The 24,708-nt window shown below is 46.5% G+C and overlaps 1 protein-coding gene across 3 annotated transcripts in view; it reads right to left on the minus strand.

Moving 5' to 3' along the window:
* Positions 1-23,700, minus strand: part of FBXL20 (F-box and leucine rich repeat protein 20) — an 84,040-nt gene extending 60,340 nt beyond the window's left edge. Inside the window, exon 1 of one of the 3 annotated variants that reach the window (XM_075911392.2) lies at positions 23,522-23,700. In XM_075911392.2, coding sequence (XP_075767507.1) covers positions 23,522-23,563 — 42 coding nt within the window. In that variant the 5' untranslated portion in view covers positions 23,564-23,700. Of the gene's footprint in view, positions 1-22,308; positions 23,180-23,521 lie in introns of those variants that run through there. The other 2 variants (XM_075911393.2, XM_006126214.5) reach the window with 2 other exon arrangements.
* Between the last annotated feature and the right edge of the window lie 1,008 nt (positions 23,701-24,708).

Here is a 24,708-nt window from a genome sequence, read left to right on the forward strand (position 1 = left end):
CCGCTTGCTGAACATACTGGAAAGTTTGCTGTTAAAATCAAAATATACAACTGGAGAAAACATCTCTCTCTCTTTATTCATCTCTCTCAGGGATCCACATGCTGATTTGCCCATGTGACGCTGGGGAGTACAAAATTTACTTTAATGAGAAGGACACTTAGAATTTAGTTAATGCAGAATTTAAGAAAACAGTTAACGTCTAGTCCTCTCTGTTGCAAAGAAATAGTTTATGAATATAAACCAGTGCAGTGTTGTCTCCCTGAATCAGCTCACAGTCTGAAACAAGGAATATTAACTGCCTAGGACTCCAATTTTAACCAGGCTCTGTGCTGCAAAAGCCTTCCTGGGCTGGTAAAATCTTAAGATTTTTTTTGTAAATGTCACCTCTGGCACAGCAGAGGACTGTGCATGGGGAAAACAGGAGGCAGCTGAACCTAAGAAGAAAAACTAAACATCCTTGTTAAGTTCTCAGATTTATATTCTGCTATTTTTATTAAAAATATCTTAAAAATGAGTTGTCATTTTAAGACCTATTCTTTTTACAAAAACTATTTGGGAACATTAAAGTAATAGGGAATTTGTTGTATAGCTTACTTTATCAACCTTGAAAACTTAAAGCAAATTTCTGAATATTGGCCTCACCCTCTAGTCTATGACACATGACTACAGTGACGTACTAAAATCTTTCCTTTTAAAAGAAATTCTGCTGCTTCCAAAAGGCAAGTAGTTAATGCACTATGGATAGTACAGCAATCAGATTCTCTTCTCTCCTACATGCAAGAAAACGACAGCTAGCATCTAAGCTGTCAAATTCAGGATGTTACCAGAGGGAGAAACTGAAACCCTATGTTGTCTCTACTTTATCAAAAATTGCAATTTTTATACAAACAATTTCAAGGTTAAATTTATATTCCCTCTCACCAGAAGTTTAAGGAGACATATAGCAAATACCACCACATACAAGGAAGAGGCATCCATATCGTGTACCAACATCAAAGGGCGGAATTGCCTTTTGACAGACATCAGTTAATGGCTACACGTTCGTGGTCAAAAATCTTATTTTTCTCAAATAAAATGGGCATTAAATGCTAGTTACAATGGTAGCTGTTCATGGGGTTAAACACCAAGTACTGTAGTTAGAAGTATGGATAGTTGGGTGTGTGTATTATCAAGGTCAGGAATGTTTACTGCGCTGCTGACAAAGTCAGCTGGTTCTCAGCAGAGATTGCATCTGGCTTTAGCGTCAATGAGGGTTTTGTTGGTTTGTTTTTTAAATCAAATCACAGAGAACTTTAAGAGAAACGATGCCAAACCCAACAATCAAAAACCGTTAGCCTAGATGTGGACCCTAAACCCAAAAACTGTTCTTCTAAAGCATGAATTCAAGCACTCCCGCAAAAAAAGAGATGCAGTTTATCTGGAGTTTTCCAAGCTAACAGCTGACAGACACAAGTTCCTCCTCTAGCCTATGTTGTCACGTTGAGACCTGTGGTTATTCATCTTAATGTTCATCCAACTGAGAGACAATACGGTGGATGCCTGCCAAATCCCAGTCCTTTGACAATAACTCCACTATGTGCGCATGTGTGTGAGACAGAAACTAAAACAGACCAACAGAAGCTAGACTAAAATGCAATGCTATTCCAACTGCAAACACTCAAGTGTTCAGTCAAGTGTGGGCTGGCATCTACAGAGAAATAGGCAGTTGGCAAAAATGAAAAAGGAAATTTTAGCTCTCAGGGTTTAACAATAAGGGAGAGCGGGAGAGTAAGAGCAGCATCTAAACAGATGGCCTGACATGATAAGGTGACTTCAGATATTTCCATCAACGTGTAATTGTTCATTTTGAAACTAGTTTCCCATAGGGATGTTAAATTTAGATTAATCGGCTAATCGAATAGTCGATGTATTCGATAAGGGCGCCTCAGTCTTTCAAGTGTAGCAACAGCCCCAGGGGAAAGCGCTGTGAATTCCCCTGCTGGCCTCCTGCTCCCCACGACGTTTCAAAGCGGCAACGCCGCATGGAGCCTGGGGTCAGTCTTGGGCTCCAAGTGGCACTGCCGCTTTGAAGCACCCCTCTGCTTCCCACCCCCCGCTGCCTCTTTCTGATAGAGGCAGTGGAAGGGGGGGGGGGAGCAGCTAGTTGACTAGTATGTTAACTATCCGATAAGCATTTGCCTATCAGATAGTCAGCTAGTGTTCACATCCCTAGTTTCCCAGTTACATTTCAGATTAGGGATGTTAAATGGAGTTTAACCAGTGAATCAACTTGAAGAATTTCCATCGATGAGTCAATTAGTTGATAAAAGGGGGAACGTAATTCCCCCCCCTTATCTGTCCCGGGAACTAACCCCGCTGCGGCTCTGCCTTTTAAATGTATTAAGAGCCACCAGGCTCTTAATCCATTTAAAAGGCTGAAGCGCAGCAGGGGGGACTGGGCACAAGCAGGGAATCAGCTGTCCTAGCTCATGCCTGGTCCCCTAGCTGCGCTTGTGCTTTTAAAATATATTAAGAGCCGTTCTTAACCCATTTAAGCTGCTCTGGTGGCTCTTAATATATTTTAAAAGCACACACGCAACAGGGGGACTGGGAGCGAGCTGGGAATCAGCTGATTCCTGGCTCACACCCAGTCCCCTGCTACATCTCTGCCTCTCCTGCCCCGCTCCCCTCCCCCGCCGAGATGTGCTGAGGGGGAACTGGCTTTTAAGCCAACTCTCCCCAGCACCAGCTCCTGGTCACCCCCACTTTGCTGCCTCTCTTTCACAGAGGCAGCAAGGGGGAACGGAAGTGACTAGTCAAGTCACTAGTCAACTACCCAGTAAGAATATGCTTATCAGATAGTTGATTAGCGGCTTACATCTCTATTTTAGATGTCTAGACATGTGCTAGAGTAAGACAGTATGATTTATTAACAAGATAGAAATTAAAATAGAATAACAGAACTGGAAGAGACCTCGAGAGGTCATCCAGACCATTTCTTTGCCTTCATGGCAGGACCAAGCACTGTCTAGACCATCCCTGACAGGTGTCTGTCTAACCTACTCTTAAATATCTGCAGTGATGGCGATTCCACAACCTCCCTAGGCAATTTGGGAGATGAAATATAAATTCTCAGTTCAATTTAAAAATATTGTAGCTCTCAAATTCATTTTCTGAAAATGCAGTAAACAGAATACCAAAATTCTATTCAAGCCACATGACCAACTAAAAGAGAAAAAAACCTTCTCTGTGGATTATTTTGACACTTCTATATGATTTTTTTTTAATCTTGCAAGTTGTTAGCCTAGAATGCGAACTAAAATCAGGAATATTGAAACTATAGTCAATAAAAGCGGCGAGGAGTCCCGTGGCACCTTATAGACTAACCAAAGTGTTGGAGCATAAGCTTTCGTGGGCAAAGACCCACTTCGTCAGATGCATGAGTAGACTAACATGGCTACCCCTTTGTAGTCGATAAGTTTAGTATTGTTGTTGCCAATTCCCATTCCTATCTGAAATACTCCAGTGGCGGGGAACCTAAGACCCAGGGCTGCCTGGATCTGGCCCCTCTGGCTCAGGGTTCCCGCGCTTCAGCATCAGGGAGCCTGAGCTGGTGCTCCATCCCCCGCCGTGGGGCTGGAGCACACAAAATCTACTGGCCCGGGCTGCCTGCACTCTGGTGTGCAAGGGGAACGAACGTAGGGAGTGTCTTTCTCCTTCCTTCTCAGTCAGGGGCCACGTCAGTGAGGGTTTGTTTTCTCTTTTGTTTTTGGATTTGTTTGGTTTTTGCTTCACACTTGTGTGCAACCCCAGACAGATTATTCTGTTTGTCAGCGGCGCATGGCCCAAAAAAGGTTCCCCACCCCTTGTCTAGTCTGTCATAACATTATTGCCAAACAACAGAATTAGAATATAGATTAACAATAGTCTGTTTACAAGCACTAGATCTGGTAGGCCAAATGTGAATGTTTTGCCAAGGCTATAAAACAAAAGGAATATTATACTTTTTTGCTTTTATTTTATAGCTATTTCTGTGTAAACAGTCAATGAGTACAGTTTTCAATTCTAAAACACAAAACAGAGATCCTATGAGTCGCTCCTTGGCTATACAACAGCTGGCTCACATCCAAAATCTAGCATTAAATGGGACCCATAAATTCTAGAAAGTTACCTTTAATTTTTAGGGCCCTTGTGGAATAAATGAATAATTCTGGTACATGTTGCGAGAGAGTGAATGAACTATAGCTCACACGGAATACAACCAAGATGAAAAGGGGAGGGATAGTTTAGAATGCTGAATACAGTAATACATGTCAACGTCCTTAATCCAGGTGCCTGTGATCCAGGAACATCGTGGTTCGGGCCCCCTGCATGGCTGGAGTGCGAGCACCCACTCCCTGCTGCAGATGCAGGGACCCTGAGCCTCATGGGATGGATCCAAGCAAGCTGCAGGCCAGTTCTGGACCGCAGGCTTTGTCTGGCAGGGGGAGGAGGAAGCGGTTCTGCATGCTGCCACTGCCCCTCCCCTCCGGCTGGGGGAACAGCAACGCAGCAAAGTGCTTGTCAGGTGGCTTTTCCCCCGCCTCTCCCATTTGCTACAAATCATGGTCAACAGGAATGGCAGGGGGTGCAGAGCTACTGAGAGCGAGGTGCCAGGTAAGTACCCCATTGCCATCCCCCTCACGCGCAGATTCCCCAATCCTTCCCCATTCACACACCCTCCCTCCCAGACCCCACGCCTCCACCCAGTGGCAGTGTAAACACAGCGCACTATGGATTTAGCTTCTGACATGTTATACATGTAGGCTACGTCTACACTGGCCCCTTTTCCGAAAGGGGCATGCTAATTTTAAACTTCAGAATAGGGAAATCTGCGGGGGATTTAAATATCCCCCGCGGGATTTAAATAAAGATGTCTGCCGCTTTTTTCCGGCTTGTAGATAAGCCGGAAAAAAGCGTCTAGACTGGCCCGATCCTCCGGAATAAAGCCCTATTCCGGAGGATCTCTTATTCCTACTTCAAAGTACTTCAAAGTAGGAATAAGAGATCCTCCGGAATAGGGCTTTATTCTGGAGGATCGGGCCAGTCTAGACACTTTTTTCCGGCTTATCTACAAGCCGGAAAAAAGCGGCAGACATCTTTATTTAAATCCCGCGGGGGATATTTAAATCCCCCGCGGATTTCCCTATTCTGAAGTTTAAAATTAGCATGCCCCTTTCAGAAAAGGGGCCAGTGTAGACGTAGCCGTACAGTATACTATAATGGCTTCTACATACAAAAGCTTTACTAATAGATTTGGTTTAAACTTCACTATGGCAAAAACCCATAGCCCACAGAATTCCATCATCGGTCACAGCCTTCTTCCCAAGGCTGCTGGATTAAAGAGGTCCAAACATATTTTGCTGGGAAGAAAATACAAGCTATGACTTCTTGCCAATTAATACTCTCTCAAAGTGCAGCAGCAATACCTCATGTCTGGCTTTAGGGAATATACCATACATTTCCTGTAAAATAAACTCAACATTGTTTTTAATTAAGTGACATGCATACAGCATTAGGGATGTTAAATATTGGTTAATTGAACAGTCAATTAACCTAATGAACTTTTATTGGTTACTTGACTATTCTATAGTACCCAGGGTGGGGCCAGCAGCCAATGTGCTACACACCCACTCCCACAGAGCTCCCTACCACTCTGTGCTTCTGCTTCTATATCAGAGGCAGCAGTGTGGGGGCCAGGCAGGAGCTGGTCCAGGAGGGGAGCCAGTTTTAAAACCAGCTCCCCTTGCAGACCAGCTGCCTGATGCCCCAGTTGCAGAGTGGCAGCAGCCCCTGTTCAGGGGAGGTCTGAGCTCTCAGACCTGATGAGAGTCAGGACTGAGCCGGGCTGCCTGCCTGGCTCCTAATACACTTTAAATGCAGAGTCACAGTAGGGGTAGGTCCTGGACCCATCGAAAGCCAGGACTGAGTCAGGCTGCTGGCCAGCCTGCTAAAAAATTTACTGGCCGGGGGAGGGGGGGGGGCAATGCATGTGGTCTATAGCATTAACCCGTAAGTTTTTGCTTAGCAGTTAATCAACTACACTATTACATCCCTATACAAAATCCACCTTAATATCTTTATTCCAACGTTCTTTCTTCACAGCACTCACGGTAACTGGCGCTTCTATTTAACGGGCACATAACTGTGCTAGGGACAGTAGATGTCATTTAGTTCAATAACCGTGTAACCGCACCAAATATTATTGGTTACACAATTACTCAGTGGCCTCAGGGACGGGGTTGGCAGCCAGTGTGCTCCCAGCCCCACTCCTGAGGAGCCCCCTGCTATCCCACACTGTTGCCTCTGATACAGAGGCAGCAGAGCAGGGCGGCAGCAGCCTCTGTCCATGGGATCCCGCCTCCCCCATGCTGCTGCCTCTCTATCAGAGGCAGCAGTGCGGGGGGTGGGGAGGGAAGCGGCTCTGAGGGAGCTGATACACGAGGGGAGCTGGCTGAAAGTGTACCAGCTCCTGCCTACCCCCATCACCCTCCGCATTGCTGCCTTTCTATCAGAGACAGCAGTGGGACCAGGTGGCGGGGAAGTCAGCTCCGCAGGATCCAGTGCTCAGGGAGATACAGAGACAGCATGGGGGGGAGGGGGAGATGTAGTCATTTGGTTTAACCAATAAGCCCAGGCTTACTGGCTAATCATTTAAATGACTATATGCTAACATCCCTAAACTGTGCTGTCCCGTTTGCTGAAAGTTATTCTGGTAAGGGAAGCCAGATTTGACTCTTTGGGACTCTCTGAACAAGACATTGTTGTGAATGCTAATTTATAAAATAAACACAAGCAGTTCAGACTGGGTGAGCTTTTCATCTATGTTTTCCAGTTACCCAGGAACTTCTTTTTTCCACCCAGTTTAATCTGCATAAAATCTCTGTGGAAAATGATGGTCTACTGAATAAAGCAGCTGCTCTGCCGAGCTCTGGCATGAGCAGTCTAACTGTTTTGGCATCCTCTCTAAGCGTGTGTGTCATTAGGACCAGGGAATAGGAATCTGACTGTCAGCTACATAGAGAACTATCCTCATTCCACACTCCCCATGCTCACAGGCTCTTTAGATGCAGGTTACGTCTACTATGCAGCTGAACAGTTCAATTCACAGGAGGGTCAGACTAATCTGTAGTAGCTCTGCTTGAGCTAGTATGGAAAATGTAACAGTGTGGATACTGTGGCACGGACAGCAATTAGAGCTAGGCGCCCAGGCTTGGGATCAGGTGTCTAGCCCTTGCTACCATCCCTGCTGCAACACCCCATTGCTGTTTTCAGTGCTCTAGTTCAAGCAGAACTAGTGCACATGCCTAGTCAGACTGGGAGTCGCACCTCCCACCTGCAGTGGACATCCCCTCAGAAAGCAGCCTGGCTTAGAAGCAGGCCATAAAATGCCAAATCCAAAGTTGGCATTTCATACAATGAAGTCATATGAAACAGACCCTAGCCCTTGAGGCTTCTCATAACCTTATTATTCCTAAAAATAGCTTAATATGCAATTTACTCAACATGCAAGTGACAAGTTGATGAGGAAAAGTGATTTGACCGTCTATTCGGAAAGACTGATTTCCCTACAAAGATCATTGGTGATTAAAAGGATCAGAGAAAGATGCTTCATCCATGCCTGTATAGCCAGCCTGGAGTTAGTGATTTACCAAGTAAGTTAGAAAGAGGCTTCTTGGTCAAATTTGTAAGGGCTTGTCAACCCTACAGATTATGTTGGTAAAATATATGTCAATCAGGAGTGCAAATAAGGGCATGTCTTCACTACCAGCTGGATCAATGGGCAGCAATTGATCCAGTGGCAGTTGATTTATTGTGTCTAGTATAGACGTGATAAATCGACCACTAAGCACTCTCTCATTGACGCTGGTATACTACCAAAACAAGGAGAGTAGGCAGAGTCAGAAAGAGAGCATCAGATGTCGACTTACCGCAGTAAGCAGACCTAAGAACATCAACTTCAGCTATGTTATTCACCTAGCAGTAGTATAGATAAAGCCTAAGATACCTTCGTGTGACATGTTACTTCAACCTAAGGGCTGGTGTGGACAATGCTATGTTGGCAGGAGAGCTCCTGCCAACACAGCTACCACCTCCAAATAGGTGATTTTATAATGCTAACAGAAAAGCTTTCTACCATTGATAGAGTGTCTCGTCATAATAAGATGTGCTACAGCAGCACAGTGGGGTAGCTATCTGGCTATAGCACTTTTAGTGTAGACTAGCCCTAAGAGATAACAATGCCAAAAGCATTTGATTCCCTAAAGGGGGAAATAAATGCATTGTAAAGAACTTGCATATGTATCTGGGGGCGGGGGAAGCCAAATTTTTAACATGCCAGAATTCAAGATCATATCACTGTATTTAGAAAGCTGTTAATCCAAATTGTGGTATGCACTTGCCTGGTTTCAGAGAGGGAACGTGTTAGCCTGTTTCAGCAAAAACAACAAGGAGTCCTGTGGCACGTTAAAGATTAACACATTTTATTTGGGGCACAAGCTTTCGTGGGCTGGACTCCTCATTCTTTTTGCACTTGATGGGGAAAGAGAGGGTGTCTAGGGTGCTAGAAAGACCCTTATGATTAAATTTAAATAAAATATATTGTGCCAACACCATAGCTGGGCAGTTCCAGATGAAACAGCACTATTTATTAGAAAAAGTTGATAAGATACCCAATTGATCCCTTTATATGTGTGTTGCCAATTTAAATGTTCCCCCTCAACACACACTGTGGTTCCTAGCCCACCTTCCACAAGCAAAACATTCTATCAGATATACCGGCAATCTCAATGCAGCCATTTTAAGGCCGAGGTTATGAGAAAACACTGATGTTGAGTATTCTGATAGTCTTTAGTGATCCAGATTGTTTGCAGTTGATTCAAAGCTGGGGAAAAGGCATATCTGAACAATTTCCGGAGGACAGCCCTGGGAGAATACAGGTTGGAGTCCAAAGCAGCTTGTTGTCAGAAACCAGAGAAGCAGAAGCTTATAGCTTATCAACTTTGTCTTTATCAGAAGTTGTATCTGGTACTAAATGAAAATACTTAATTCAAAGTTCTCCATGCACAAAGATAACTAGCATATCCAAATGCCACAGAGGTCAAAAACCAGCTAGCATATTTTTCAGTACATTTTGGAGAAACATCGAGTACAGAAAATAACTCTTACACCCCTTCATTAAGGCCATTTTGGAGACAATTAACTAGCTCTTCATTAATTTTAAAAAACTCACAAGAGTGGTCACTACTTATGTGGGCAGTTACCTATTAATGTCTATTTCATTTTAAATGAAACCACTTATTTCTCACACAACACACACTCCTTTCAGCATTTTTACACACACACTGAAGAAGCCATAAATACAATATTCACAGATTTCCTTTTTATTCTTTCCCTCTCAGCTGACCAGACTTCCTGATCCTGACTTCACAGTCACAGGGAAAGCCCTGTCCAATACATTATGGATCATCCACTTCCATAGTGTTTGAGCCTACTATGTGTATTCCTATTACCATTTGTTTTTTCAAAACAATTGCAATAACATTCCAATGGCTCTCCATTAAATTCTGTATAATCAGATATTAAAACATATCTAAGAGAAAAGGTCCAGCATTTTCAGGCCAAAATGTCACCTGTCAAAGTTATTTGACTTTGGTAGGTCTCCAAGTTGTATACTACATAATGCATACAATTCAAACAATGATCCCTTTTGAGAAAGGCAAAACCCTATGGAATCTACTGCTATAAGGCCTAGTGCTTTATACTCTGCTATCAGAGAACCAGAAGAGGATCACAAATTCTCACTAATCCCATGACCCAAGATATGCTGATGTTGCTATGACTGGTGCATTTGATAGGAAGTAAAAGAAGTGTGGTGATATGGTCCCCTTATAATTAACATCGTTTACATGGGGTGCCAGGAGGAGACAGGCCTGGCAAGTTAGCCAAGTCTCTCAAATGTGGGCATTTGAAAGTGTACTTCCAACTGAAAGATCAACAGGTTAAGGTAAAAACATACAAGTGACCCAGCCACATGCAGATTTATGACACAGTGTATTACTACAATTAAATGCACCATACCACTTTCATATGGCAAAAACAGATATCAAGATCACTTACATAATGGGGTTAAATTAGTTTGAACAAATTAAGTAGCATGATAATCCAGCAGGGGAAAGGAAAACAAATTACCTGATAGGTCTTAGGCCTCAATTGAATACTGTAAGCATAATCCAAAACAAAATGAGCCCAGCATACAACGGAAGCCTGTTTCAGTAATAAGCAAGAAAAATGACCATTTACTTATGTGTCAAAGGCCCTAAACAGGAGAAGTAATATGCAACCACCAGGGAGAGGTCATTGCTGAATCTAAAAAGATGGTCAGTGAATAATCATGTAACATGACACTTGTAGTACATGCCTGTGCTTCACTTTACCTTTATCCAAGTAAAGGCCTTAATTCCAAACACACGGTTCCTCTTCCCGCATTCTCTCTCACCCCCTCACACCCCTACCAAAACAAAATTTAAAATAAAAAGCACACTAGCTTTTCCAGAACAGAAAATCTATTCTGGAATATTATCAATATCAACATCCACTATTTTTTTAAAACAGTGAACACATCTGTGCTGCAGTCAGAACAATTCTGGGAACCCCTGCATATACACGCTTACTGCTCAGCTGCCCGTATTTGTCCCCAAAAACATCATTTGCTAGTGTCTGCACTTTAGTTGTCAGCAGTCTGCAAGTATTTATTTTATTTAAAATATTTTCACCCCGCCTCTCTATTTAAAATATTCGAGGTGGCTTACAAAATTTTAAAACCACAATATATAAAAATGGAAATAAAAGACTGCAAAGCAAGGGCATAAAACCTACTAAGATACACTGAGAAGAAGGGCACGTGCACGCACACACCCACACCCAGAAGCACCAGTATAAGCACAGGTTAAAAGAGCGGCTTTAGCCTGGCGTTGAAACAATGCCAGCGTTGGCGCCAGGCGAATGTCCCAGGGGAGGGAGTTCCATAGCCTGGGAGCAAAAGCTGAGACGGCCCTGCTCCGTGTAGATGTCAGCCTTATCTCCATAAGTGGACGAACACAGAGCAGAGCCTCCCCAGCTGCCCTTAATCCCCAGGCAGGCTCATAGAGGAGAAGATAGCCCTTCAAGCACCCCGGTCCCAAACCATTTTGGGCTTTATAGGTCATAACCAGGACCCTGAATGGTGCCTGGAAGCCTACTGGAAGCAAGTGGAGCTGCCGGAGCACCAGCATGATGTGCTCTGTATAGCGTGTTAGTTAAACTCAAGCAGCCGCATTCTGGACCAGTTGAAGTTTCTGAAGACTCTTCAAAGGCAGCCCCACGTAGAGCGCATTGCAGTAGTCCGATCAGGATGTGACATGAGCATGAATCAGCGTGGCCAGGTCATTCTTACTCAGGAAGGTCATTCTTATGCAAATGGCGGATCTGCAGAAGCTGCCCAAAAGCACTTCTGGCCACTGAGGAAATCTGATTCTCAAATGATAGAAAAGGGTCCAGCAGGACTCCCAAGCTGCACACCTGCTCCTTCAGGGGGAGCCTGACCCTGTCTAAAACAGGTAACACACCACATTCCCAAGCAGATGGCTTCCTGATCCATAGGACCTCAGTCTTATCTGGATTCAGCTTGATCTTATTCAACCTCATCCAGTCCATCACCGCCTCCAGACACAGCTTCGGATTAGTCACCGCCACACCTGGATCCGATGTCACAGAGAAACAGAGTTGGGTGTCATCTGCATACTGATGGCACCATCATCCAAGTCTCCTCACAACCTCTCCCAGCAGTTTCATATAGATGTTAAACAACAGATGGAACCTTGCGGGACCCTGTTGCACAACTGCCACAGGGTTGAGCAGCTGCCCCCTAGCTCCAACTTCTGGAAGCGTTCCAACATATAAGACAGGAACCACCGCAAAACAGTGCCTCTGATACCCAACTCCACCAGGCACCCCAGAAGGATACCATGGGTAATGGCTTCGAAAGCCACTGAGAGATCCAAGAGAATCAACAGGGATGCACTCCCCCTGTCTCTCTCTTGGCATAGGTTGTCTACCAGGGCAACCAAGGCAGTTTCCGTTCCAAAACCAGGCCTGAAGCCAGACTGAAATGGATGCAAATAATCTGTTTCTTCCAAGAAAGAAGCACTTTTTTTGGTGGCAAAAGATGCTTGAGACATCTGAGGATGGACTCTGGGGCAAGAGGACTGAGGTCAATCAAGGTGCATGCTTTTTCTTGGTGCAACTCTCAGCTCCCTATCACCTTTAAAGCCCTTATAATCTGCATCTGGAAGGACAAGCAATAGTTTGCCATACTGCAGCAGGGATATATAAAGCATTGCACGTGGTCTCTAACAGCAACATGAGGACAAAGCTGATAGAGAGCAGGCTTTAAACCAATGGTAAACTGAAACCTGAGGAAAATTCAGTAAACCTCGAGCAAGATTCAAACATCTTTTGGGCGTGCACAAACTTTAGTAAAAATCCAGTTCACATGCAAAATACACAAGATTCTCAGGCTCTTGGCAAGTTGCCTATGTGACATCCAGTGGACACGACTGCACAAAGGTGATGAATAGGAGGCAATTCATGTTACTGCCTATTACCCCAGTCTTGCTAACAAAATGCCAAGACTTCCTAGTCCTCCCATAGCTCATCTAAACTCACTTTTGCTTCTGAATCTGGTTAAATTCCACTTAGCTCTTTGTTAGAGGATGTAGCGTGGTCACTGTATCTCAGCATCAGAGCCACATTTGAGTTATGCATAAACTCTCTACAGGTTAAATAACCTGTTGAGCTTCCACCAGACGCTTCACCTACCTATAAAACGTAAAAGGATTTTAACATGCGTCAGCCAACAAACTGAGTCCTAAGGTCCTCAAAACACTGAAGTTTTGTTTGTTTTTGTTGGGAAGGAGGGAGAGAGCGAGCATACAGACATCAAAAAGTCTATTTTGGTAATCTTAGCCAGCAGCATGGTGAGGCCTTACTCAGGACTGTTTACGTTTATGCTTTTGCCATTTACTCACCATTTTTGTAACTGTTTAATAACTTTGTTATTAACAGAGATCTGACAAAAGCCAATGCTGTTATATGACTCAGGAACACCACCTAATGACTGCAAACTTCTGCTCTACGGTTTAGCTTCCTTCAGCAGCATGCCAACAGTTGTTTCTCTTCTTTTTCTATTATGCGATACAACAGACAATAAATAGTAAATACACCATTGGCTATACATTAATTTATTTTTCTGGGTAGAGGAGCGAAGGGGGCAAACAATGAGATCCAAACATTTATTGGTATTCCTTTTTCAGTTTGTCTCTCTGCATTTCAGTAGACTGAATTACTCACGGTCTAAAGATTATTTCTGAGGTGTCCAAAACCTATTTGAGATTATAGAAATAATCCGTATTTTTTTTTCACTAGATACATCTCACCTGGAGGGAGAAAACTCTTCAGGCAATAGCTAATCAATTTAAAAAAATCAGGCCTGAAAATGACAGAAAGGCTGAGAGCCACGCAATAGTGACCAAAGAAAACTAGAGAAAGTGTTTGTTCTGGATTTCAGGAGGCCAACCAGAGCTCAGATTTGGAAACACCACTAGATGATGAAAGGATGATCTTAAGCAAGGAATACTGAAGAGAGAGTGACCTTAGAAGATTTGAGATGATGATGAAGTAGTAATAAAGTAAATTTAGATGATTCTGCTTGGAAGCAAGTTCTAGCTGCAGAATAAAATAGTTTGCAACTGTATTTTGAAACAGTTGAAATACTAGTTTTTATTTCCATTTGCACCATTTCATAGCAGATCTGACTCCAGACAAGGCCTAAAAGACGTGTGGGCCATTAAAACAGTTGGAAGGAAGAATAATATTCTGAATCTGAAATATTAATAGACGATGGACACTAAGAAGACAATTAAGTTGTACTTCTCCTGCTCTAGAATGAAGGGTTATTGTGGATGACCCGCTTATTGCCACAGATATCCAAGTTTAGAATCTTTCTTGGTACGGCCAGAAACAACTCCCACTATTTGGAGTGTCTGGACTCTCTTTGAGAAAGCTGGAAAGGCTGGCTATTATTTCGGAGGATCTATTGAAGACTAAGTACAATGCCATAGCATTTTCTCAGCCTATAATTATTTAAGTGTCAACAGTGTGGCTCATAGCTGCACAAAACTCAGAAGACACAGTCCTGCTTGGGAGCAGCTTAAACTGTTGTTTGTACTGAGAATTTTCCAGAGTTGAGCACCAATCCAGCTCAACCCCCCCTTCTATCTTCTAGCTCTGCCCTATGACAATACTTCTATCATTGCTTGCAGAAAAAGAGCTGCCTCCGTGAGCATTCATAAACAAATACATCACAAAACATGCCGTAAGAATCCGCTGCCTCAGATCACTGCCTTCCCATGTAATGTTTTGTGATGGTTAATGGCTGTATTTTTGCTAATATAGGTTTCAAGGAAGGAGCAAGTTGAGAGATGTAAAGGGGGAGCAGAGTGCCTAGAGCCCATTGGGCCCTCCAGTTAACTGGTTACCAGGTAAGTATCCAGGTAAGACTAATAGTTAGGAGGTAACTGGTTAACCTTTTACATCCCTACGTGGAATGCGACTATTTCATATCAAGTGAAAGGGAGGGGGCATGGTAGCAACTGGGAGAGTTATATTCGCACATGACCACAGAAGGACAGTAAGCACTGCAGTGATCAGTTGCTGGCTGCTATTACCTTTGCTGTCCTGGCCTGCCAGGCTAGCCTCGAGGAGAAGCTGGTAAGTGGTGGTGGGCGGCCTGTGCAGCCTCCACCTACCCCGGGCTAGAGCAGTCCCCACATTTAATTGGTAAACTGGTTAACTAATTAAATGGCATTGTAAATCCCTACTCCAGGCCAGTCCCAGGGAGCTTTCCTCCCTCCCTGCCAGGCTAGACCCGGACCATGCCGGGTAAGTCTCCTAGTCTATAACAAAAACACAGCCAAAAAAATGAGGAGTTAGTTTGGGCAATGTTTTCCTTTTTCAATTTGCTTTCCTACTGTAAGTTGTTATTTTCTTTGTGGCGGCTGCACCTCCCATAAGGAGCATATTTAGAATACGCTCTCATTCAGCTAGTCATGCCAAAGGGTTTGTTCTTTCATTTAAAATAAAGACTTTCATTCTTACTGGAATGAATAGCGAGCTACTTAATTGTGATGAACTATCCATCTGAAATGTACGGTTAGGAAATACAGCCAATATCTTATTAATATATGTTTTTACCAGCGTAAGAGACCATCCCCAAATATAGCCTAGATCGTATTTTAAAACTCACAGCAAATTCAAGATTTTGTTCGTACAGTTTAAGAAAAGATGTATATTAAGTCTGAATAACTGAGCAAACTCAACAATTCACTTTTTATTTAAAAGACGTTCATCATTAGTATTCACAGCTCTGTGACATACTGCCTTTCAGGATAGGGCTTCATTCTGTTAAGGGTCCCATTAACTCCCACTGAATTCCAAGTTCCGTCGTCATATTTACACTAGTGAACTTACAGCGGCACAGTTTTGTCACGTAGCCACTCTTTGCCAATGGAGAGAACTCGTCTGTCAACATAAAAAAAACTCACCTCAACAAGCAACAGTACAGTGCACACTATCACTTAAGCCAGTAACACTTACGTCACTTGAGGGGTGGTTTTTACACGTGACTGACACACACAAGTTTTGCTGACCTAAGTGTAAGTGTAGACATAGCCTAACTTTGAGGTACTCAGAGCTATGTAGCAGTAATCAAACATTCAAACCGATACAATCTTTGTTCATCTTGCAATATTCCATAATTGCTGTTTCCTCTTCAATTTCCAGCCTACATACTGTTTTGCAAGACTGCCCATTTTATACACATAGACACCCCCACACACCATTGTTGTAGCCATGGCAATCCCAGGATATTAGACAGACAAGGTAGGTGAGGTAATATCTTTTATTGACTCAACTTCTGTTGATGAGACAAGCTTTTGAGCTTAGAGCTCTTCTCCAGGTCTGCTTATATGATCTATTATATTAACATATTAAATATTAAAACATTTTCTTGTCAACAAATAGAAATTACACTCTTAAAGCAGCAAAATTGTTAAGGCCATGTCTACACTGAGAGATACGGTTGAATTTATTAAGGTCCATATCCCCATTGTGCACAAGAATTCAACGGCGTTCAGAGTAGCTGGTCCCCAGTAGGGTGGCTACTGTCGACTTTGAGAGCAAGGCAATCTGGGTAACTATCCCACAGCATCTGCACCCCTTTACATTCTGGGTTACACTCCTGGGGCACGCTGGGGCCAAAACTGTGCAGCAGGTGGTTCTGGGTATATGTTGCCAGCTGCCCATAATGCAGTTGTCTCTTCCCTCCTCCCACTTAAGACCAAGGGCAAACAGTTTTTTTGTTCCCCTTTTTCTCTTACGAGTTATTCTCACAGACACCATAGCAGCGTAAGCAAAGCATGGAATCCACTGTGGATCCCATTGAGCAACATGTTAACCTTGGTGCGCCTAATGCTGGAGTATGTCCAGAGCACATCCAGGGTCCACCGGAACGAGGAAGAATCTCAGGAGGCCATGAACATACTCTTCTGTGAGGCACCTACGTTGAGCAAATTTCAAACGCCACCAGCACTTGATTCCTTGGACACAGTGGCAGGCCAGTTCTGCTTCCTTCAGACACACACAGACTGGTGGGACTGCACTGTTATGCAGGTATGGGGCAATTATCAGAGGCTACAAAACTTTTGCACGTGTAAGGCCCCTTTCATGGAACACAGCAAATTGCTTTCCCCCACCATGAAGTGCAAGAACACCAGAAAAAGACCCGCTCTGACAGTGAAACAAGTGGTATTGCCCTGCGGAAGCTTGCAACACCAGACTGCTACTGGTCAGCTGGGAATCAATTTGGAGTGGGACAATCTACAGCGGGGGCTGCTGTGATTAGGGATGTTAAAAAGCGGGGGTTTTAAAAATATATAAATTTCAGTGTTTACATGTTTACACATGGGGGACGGCTCCATGGAAGCTGGTGCACGCGGGATCCAATGGAGCCGCCTCCTTTTCCCCCATGCTGCTGCCTCTGCTGTATCAGAGGCAGCAGTGCGGGGGGGAGCAGACATCTCCATGGGAGCCAGCACATGCAGGGAAATGGCTTAAAAGCCAGCTCCCTGGAAGCACTGGCTCCCACTTGCCTCTCCCCCCTCCCCACTGCTGCCTCTGATACAGAGGCAGAAGTGCAGAGATGGGGGGGACTGTGTGTAATCATGATGATTAACCGATGAGCCCAGGCTCCATGGTTAACCATTTAAACCTGTATATTAACACACCACTAGTTGTGATCCAAGTAGCCAAGGCAATCAATACTACTCTGCTACGGAGTATAGTGACTCTGGGAAAAGCGGACAATGTCATGGAGAGCTTTGCTGCGATGGGGTTCCCTAACTGTGGCGGGGGTAGAAAGATAGAATGCACATCTCCATCTTGGCACTGGGCCACCCTGCAGAGGAGTACATAAACCACAAGGGTTATTTCTCGATGGTGCTGCAGGTGCTGGAGGACCATAAAGGCCATTTCACCGACATCCATGTGGGATGGTTGGGAAAGGTGCACACTGCAAGCATCTTTAGGAACTCCTATCTCTTCAGCAAGCTGGAACTTTATTCCCAGACCAGAAAATTAGAGTCGGAAACATTAAAGTGCTGATAGTGGTTCTTGGTGACCCAGCCTCCCTCTTGGTCCTGTGGCTCATGGAGCCGTACACAGGCAGCCCAGACCACAGCAAGGAGCAGTTCAACTACAGGCTAAACAAGTGCAGAATGACGGTAGAACGTGCTTTTGGGCGTTCAAGGGAAGGCTCTGCCGTCTACTAGCTAGGTTAGAGCTCGGCAAATGCAACATTCCCATTGTGGTGGCAGCCTGCTGGGTGCTCCATAATATTTGTGAAATCAAGGAGGAAATGTATCTGTTAGGGCAGGATACTGAGGCACAGCCTAGTCAGGGATTTTGTACAGCCAGATATCAGGCCAATAAGGAAGGAGCATAAGCAGAGGCAGTGCAAACCAGAGAAGCTTTGAAAGAGTTTTATGAATGGCCATTTTTGAGAGTCATGCATGTTGCTCTCAACTAGGGATGTAAAATCCTGCGTCATTGGTTAAGGCGGGGGTGGGGATACTCAGGCCTGGAGGCCAAATGCAGCCTGCAGCTTGTCTGGATCTGGACCTCAAGGCTCAGCACTGGAGAGTCCCTGCTGGAGCTTCACCCCCTTTGCCACCCACCTGCTGGCCTAGAGCAAACAAAAATCCACTAGCCTGGGCCCCCCTAGGCTCTGGTGTGCGAGGGGAATGTGTGTGTGTGGGGGGGGGGGGGATCTCTCTTTTTCTCAGTAAGGGGCTTCTCACTTTGCTTCTCCCTTGTGTGCAGCCCCCAGCTGATTTTTCTATGGGACAGTGGGGTTAAGTGGTTAACCAATTACAAGGGGACAGGCTGGACAGCCCCTTGCGTGCAGCAAGCAGGGCCCGGGGCTGGAGCGGCTCCCCCTGGTGATTCAGAACCAGTAAACACCACCCATTATGGATGATGCTTTCTGGTTAACCAGTTAACCTTTCACATCCCTACTCTCAGCGAGGTGCTCCTGCATTCAGTGTGCCTGCCTGTACTCCCCCACCCCTTCCACACAAGCAATAAAGAGATGTTGTTCAGAAATCCGGCATTTTTATTTCAGGAACACAGCAAGGACAGAAGAGGAGTCCAAGGCGGGAGGTTTGGGTGTGTATGTGTGTGTGTGCACGCGTGCATGCACGCACAGCCTTTTGCTTCAGGACACATCCCTGGAGGTTGAGTGTGAGGCTGCCCTTGACTTCTCCGCCCCCCACCCCCTTCCTGCATCCCAAGGGCCCTGGGAGAGGAGGAGATGGAACTTGGTGAGGAGAGAATGTCAGTCTGCAAGGGGAGGGGGAGAGGTGCCTGTTCAGGTAGGTGTCCTGGAAAGCCGCCATGTGGTCCATCACAGCCATCATGGACAACACCTTCTCCTGGTGCTTCACTTCCAGTTCCCTGTATGCTCTCCTTTTCTGATGCGCTGCGCGTGTCTCCTCCAGCAGCACATTCCTCCACTCGCTTACACGCTCCCTGTCCAAGTTGGCAGATTGCATTTGCTCCTTGAACATCTCTTCCCTAGTCCGTTTTCACCTGCAGATTTGTGCCAGGCAGACAGCTGGTGGGGCTGGGGGAGCACACAGCATGCTGACTGCTGTTCCCACTGTAACGAAAAGCGAAGGGCAGACTTTGCAGGAGATCCCTTGTGGACTGTAAAATCAAATCTGTTCAAATAAAATGAAGGTCTGTCTAAAGGCAATAGGGATGTGTTCTGTATAAGGACACGGATATGCTTAAGTGGGCATCTTACGGCAGGTACACCATAGAGCAGCTTGATTCTATTTGGTGACAAGCATGGTAAGGGACAGGCCAAGGCATGAGCCTGCAGGGAAGGAGGAGAAAGGGGTCTGGGCATGGTGGCACGGCAGGGGTTACGTGGCACCCACGTGTGCAGCATCCCCTCTCCTCGTTTACCAGGAGAGTGCAACTTTCCCTTCCTGCAGAAGCAGGCAGGAGGGAGGAGGTCTGGGTCTCAAGCCATGCTTCTGGGATGAGCAAACGGAGGTTTTGTAGAGGCATCAGCTAATAGCCTTCCCTGCTTCATGTAGATTGCCATGCAATACATCTGCCGAATCACACATAGGGGCAGGGAACAGATACTGACTGAATGTGGCCAGAAACCTGGACTGTACGCTGCAATGCTTTGTTCTTCAATGACTCCAGGCCATTTACTACTGGCTTGGCGTGGAAAGGTGTCCTACCGTGGAGGACGGAATAAGGCAGGCCTCCCTAGAAAACTTGTGAGAAGGATTGAAGAATTCCTCTGAGGGCTTTATGGGGATGTGCAGGGGGGTAGTCCCACTCCATCTCCAGACACATTAACTAGCTATTCCAGGGATCTCTCCCCGTGTAGGCAAAGTGGTTGCTACAGATCACATCCAATTATTGCCGTAACCCACTTTTAGCAAGATAAAATAATAATTGGAACTCATAAGAAGTGTTCTCCCTGGGATCAGTGCTCAGCTGAGAAGGGGGACTATAAAAAGTTCTTGACTCTCAGTGACCTTGGTCACCCCGCTCACCTTTCTGCTCCTCCACCATGCTGTTCCTCCGTGCTGCTGCCAGAGGTTGCTTGCGTGTCCTGGGAGGAATCCATGGACTGGCTAGGGAAGCTGGTCGGGTTCCCCTCCCACACATATTGCATGCAACCGCTCATAGAAGTGGCATGTTTGTGGCAATGCTCCAGACCATCCATTTGCCTCCTTTGTCTTTTGGTTCAACAGCCTCAGTTCCTTTATTTTCCCTTTGCACCATTGGGCAGAGCCCTTTTCCTCCATGCCCTTTGTGATCTTGGCATAGATACTTGTGTTTCTTTTGCTGGTTCATAGTTCCGTGAGAACAGATTCCTCACCCCAATCAATAATGACGTCCATAATCTCCTGCATGCTCCATGCCCGTGCTCCTCTGCAACCCTGGGAACCCATGGACAGGTGTGCTGCCTGCTCTGAGGTCTGCCAGCCACACTGGCCACACAGGAAATTAAATTCAAGTTTTCCTGGAGTTTCGCTTGTTCACCTGGAGAGCCGTAGAGTTGAAAGGAGTTCCAGACACCTCTCAGAGGCCAAGAACATTGACTTTCACAGTGCTGTGTCTGCACTACCGTAAAGTCGACCATGTAGCAGTTACTCCTCATGAAAGCAGAACAGGAATCGATTTTAACAGCCCTTACATTTGACAAAACAGGCTTGGACTCATTGTTTAGGAAAAAAACCCTAATGCGGCTAGGTTCAACCTAAACTCCCAATGCTGACCAGGCTTTACTGCTACAAAGAACACTTTTATGATAGCACTGCCAATGTCTAATCCCCACTAACAAACCCACAACACTGCAACCATGCCCTGGTATTACTAACAAACTTAAAGCCATGAAAATACACAAAGAAACAATGTTTCAAGACACTTCTTTCAGCTCTGAAACTAATTAAAGTTTCGGATAGCATTTTTACTCTTTCCCCATCACCTTATTTGCTCCTAAACATTCTGCAGATTTCTCACCTGTACCTGGAAATACATGAATTTAAGTTTCAAATAGTCCTTTAACACTTGGCTTACTTTTAGCTTTTCCATTTCTTTCCTGCCCCCCCCTACAGTTTTGTGAATGCACACATTTTCAGGAACAGCATCACTCTTGCACTGAATCATTAATCTTGTTTTGATGCATCCATTATCAGCAGCTAATCCATAAGAACACCCAAAGGTGGGACAGAAAAGTATGAAAGTTCCCCGCAGCACCAAATAAATATTCCTCACAGGAGGTTCCTGCTAGCATGTACTTAACAGTACTTTTCAAAAACTTAAACAACTAATAGTCTTGCAGCACCATGAAGACTAACAAAATGTGTAGATGGTATCATGAGCTTTCGTGGGCACAACCCACTTCTTAAGATGAATGGGGTTATTAAAAGTCCAGTTTCTAATTAAACAGGGGATGGGAATAGGAGAGAAGTTAAAAGAAGGGAAAAAAAGGGGGGGAGGTGTCCATGCTACATGAAGTTGATAGAGAACAGTTTGCACCATCTCTATCAGCTTCATGTAGCATGGACACTATTTCTTCCCCCTTCCCCCCCCTATTTATTTAGAAACTGGACCTTTAATAACTTCAATCATTTGAAGAAGTGGTTTGTGCCCACGAAATCTCATGATACCATCTACACCTTTTGTTAGTCTTTAAGGTGCTGCAAGACTATTTGTTGGTTTTTAAGTTTTTCCCATTACAGACTAACTCAGCTACCCCTCTGGAGCTTACTTTTCAAGCTTCTCTGTGGTAAAGATGCACTATGCAACCAAGAGTGGACCAGAATGGTAAAAGCAATAACCACAGTCCTGAAACTATTTGTATTTGGGCTTATCTTTCTGAATGCGCATCAACAGACAAGGTTTCACACACAGACTAACCATACATCAGGCTTGACACAAGTTAAATCATACAACAGTTAAGGAAATCTGACTTTTACTAGGATATAATCTTAAATCACTAAACAGGGATGCTTAGCGTTCACTATGGTCTCTACATCAAACAGCATCAGCCACTATTAAAATAAAAGTTTCGATTTTTTTTATAATACTATTCAAGTTCTATACCTGTCTCAATCCACTGGTCAGTTTCTGGATCAACACACTGCTCTTCTTCATAGCCATTATCAAACACTCCAAGTTGTCAAGATTTTTGCTTGATGGTGTTTACTTTCTCTCTCAGCAAAGAGAGTGAGCCATATCCAATGTTGTTTCAGTCCCTTTATAGGTTGCTCCTCTGCCCCCTCCCCCTTCAAGCTGCTCTCCAACGCAAGATGATCAACAAGCTGCACAGTTGAAAAACTGAATTGGCAGATATTCCCCCTCTGCACATAACCTCCATAAAATAAGTAAACCCTGCAGTTGCTCTCATTTCTGTCACCAACATCGCCTCCTCCCCGCTTCAGAAAAGGACAGCTGTTTCAACAATGAAGTACTGGAAACAACCCTGACTAGATGGGGGCGCTTTGTGTTATCCCAGATCAGACTGATTATATGCCGGATCCTTTGAATAGATCTTATTGTTTACCCTCTGCTCCTTGTGCTCCTTCCGCCCTCTCCATCCCCCACCCCACGTAATCAAATTCTGCCTGTATATCATGTTGACTGCACAAAGCAATGCAAATGTTGCACCTCCTTCCTCTTTCCAAGCTTCCCCTCTCGCCCCCGCCCCCAAATATCGCTCATGCCACCCACAGCTGGGCTGTTTTTCAGAAGGTGTTTTCACATCTCTCACTCCGTCACCAACTCCCCATGAAACACAAACACAATAAGTCAGCCACGCACCAGCGACTCACCGGAGCCCCTAAAAGGAAGTGGACATCTAATAATTAAGCTAGCAGCAAAAATAAATACATACAAATGTAAAAAAAAAAAGCAGCCAAGCCACCCACCCTCCCGCCAGGCGATATTCCACACCCGGGGGGGCAAAAGGAAGCCCCACTGTAATAATCTCAGTACAATCACAAGACCCCCCCCTCTTCCCCCCCCCACCCGAGCTCAGCCAGCCCACCCGCACTGTGTGCGCTTACAGCCCCCCCCTTCCAACTGCAGGGGTCTCCCCCACTCCTGCCTGCCCCCCCCCAAAGCAGGGTTCCCCTTTCACAACGCCCCCCCCTTTTTTCCTACCCTCAGTCACAGGAACCCCCCCCCGCTCGTGCTCCCCCAGGTGGGGTGGACAGCCCCCCCCCCCCCGCAGCGCCTCTGGCAGCCTCCCCGACGCGGCCGGGTCCGTCCCCCGCCGACAGGGGGCCCCGTAGCGCCCCCCCGGGCCGGGCCTCACCTCGAACCTGCTCTTGGTGACCCCGTTCATCTCGCGCCTCATGGCGGGGCCGGGCTCCCCCCGGCTCTGCGCTCGCGGGGGGGGGGCGGGGGGTGTCCGGGCTCCGCGGCCTCCGCCCGCCGCCGCGTCTCCTCCGGCCTCAACTTCCACCCAAAACAAAAACACTCCGCACCTGCCAGCAACAGCGCCGCTCATTGGCCAGCGCCGGGCACGGGGGGCGGGGGAGCCCCGGCCGGCGGGGAGCACGCGCGGACCGAGCCCAGGGTCGCCACCCCGCCCGGAGCTGGGGGGGCATCCCTCCCCCCGGGAACCGCTCTCGTGGGCCAGGGCCCTGCAATTCCCAGGGGAGACTGCACCCCCCTAGGTGCACCCCCCGATCGAGCCCAGGGGAGACTGCTCCCCCCCCAGGTGCACCCCCCGATCGAGCCCAGGGGAGACTGCACCCCCCCAGTGCACCCCCCGATCGAGCCCAGGGGAGACTGCACCCCCCCCGGTGCACCCCCCGATCGAGCCCAGGGGAGACTGCACCCCCCCCGGTGCACCCCCCGATCGAGCCCAGGGGAGACTGCACCCCTCTCCAGAGCCCTGCACCCCCGTCCCCACTAGCCCAGGGGAGACTGCACCCCTCTCCAGAGCCCTGCACCCCCGTCCCCACTAGCCCAGGGGAGACTGCACCCCTCTCCAGAGCCCTGTACCCCCCTCCCCACTAGCCCAGGGGAGACTGCACCCCTCTCCAGAGCCCTGCACCCCCATCCCCACTAGCCCAGGGGAGACTGCACCCCTCTCCAGAGCCCTGCACCCCCGTCCCCACTAGCCCAGGGGAGACTGCACCCCTCTCCAGAGCCCTGCACCCCCGTCCCCACTAGCCCAGGGGAGACTGCACCCCTCTCCAGAGCCCTGTACCCCCCTCCCCACTAGCCCAGGGGAGACTGCAACCCTCTCCAGAGCCCGGTACCCCCCTCCCCACTAGCCCAGGGGAGACTGCACCCCTCTCCAGAGCCCTGCACCCCCGTCCCCACTAGCCCAGGGGAGACTGCATCCCTCTCCAGAGCCCTGTACCCTCCTCCCCACTAGCCCAGGGGAGACTGTACCCCTCTCCAGAGCCCTGTACCCTCCTCCCCACTAGCCCAGGGGAGACTGCACCCCTCTCCAGAGACCTGTAACCCCCTCCCCCCTAGCCCAGGGGA

The sequence above is a fragment of the Pelodiscus sinensis genome, chromosome 29, assembly GCF_052426305.1.
Source record: "Pelodiscus sinensis isolate ZL-2025 chromosome 29, ASM5242630v1, whole genome shotgun sequence".
Taxonomy (NCBI): domain Eukaryota; kingdom Metazoa; phylum Chordata; order Testudines; family Trionychidae; genus Pelodiscus; species Pelodiscus sinensis.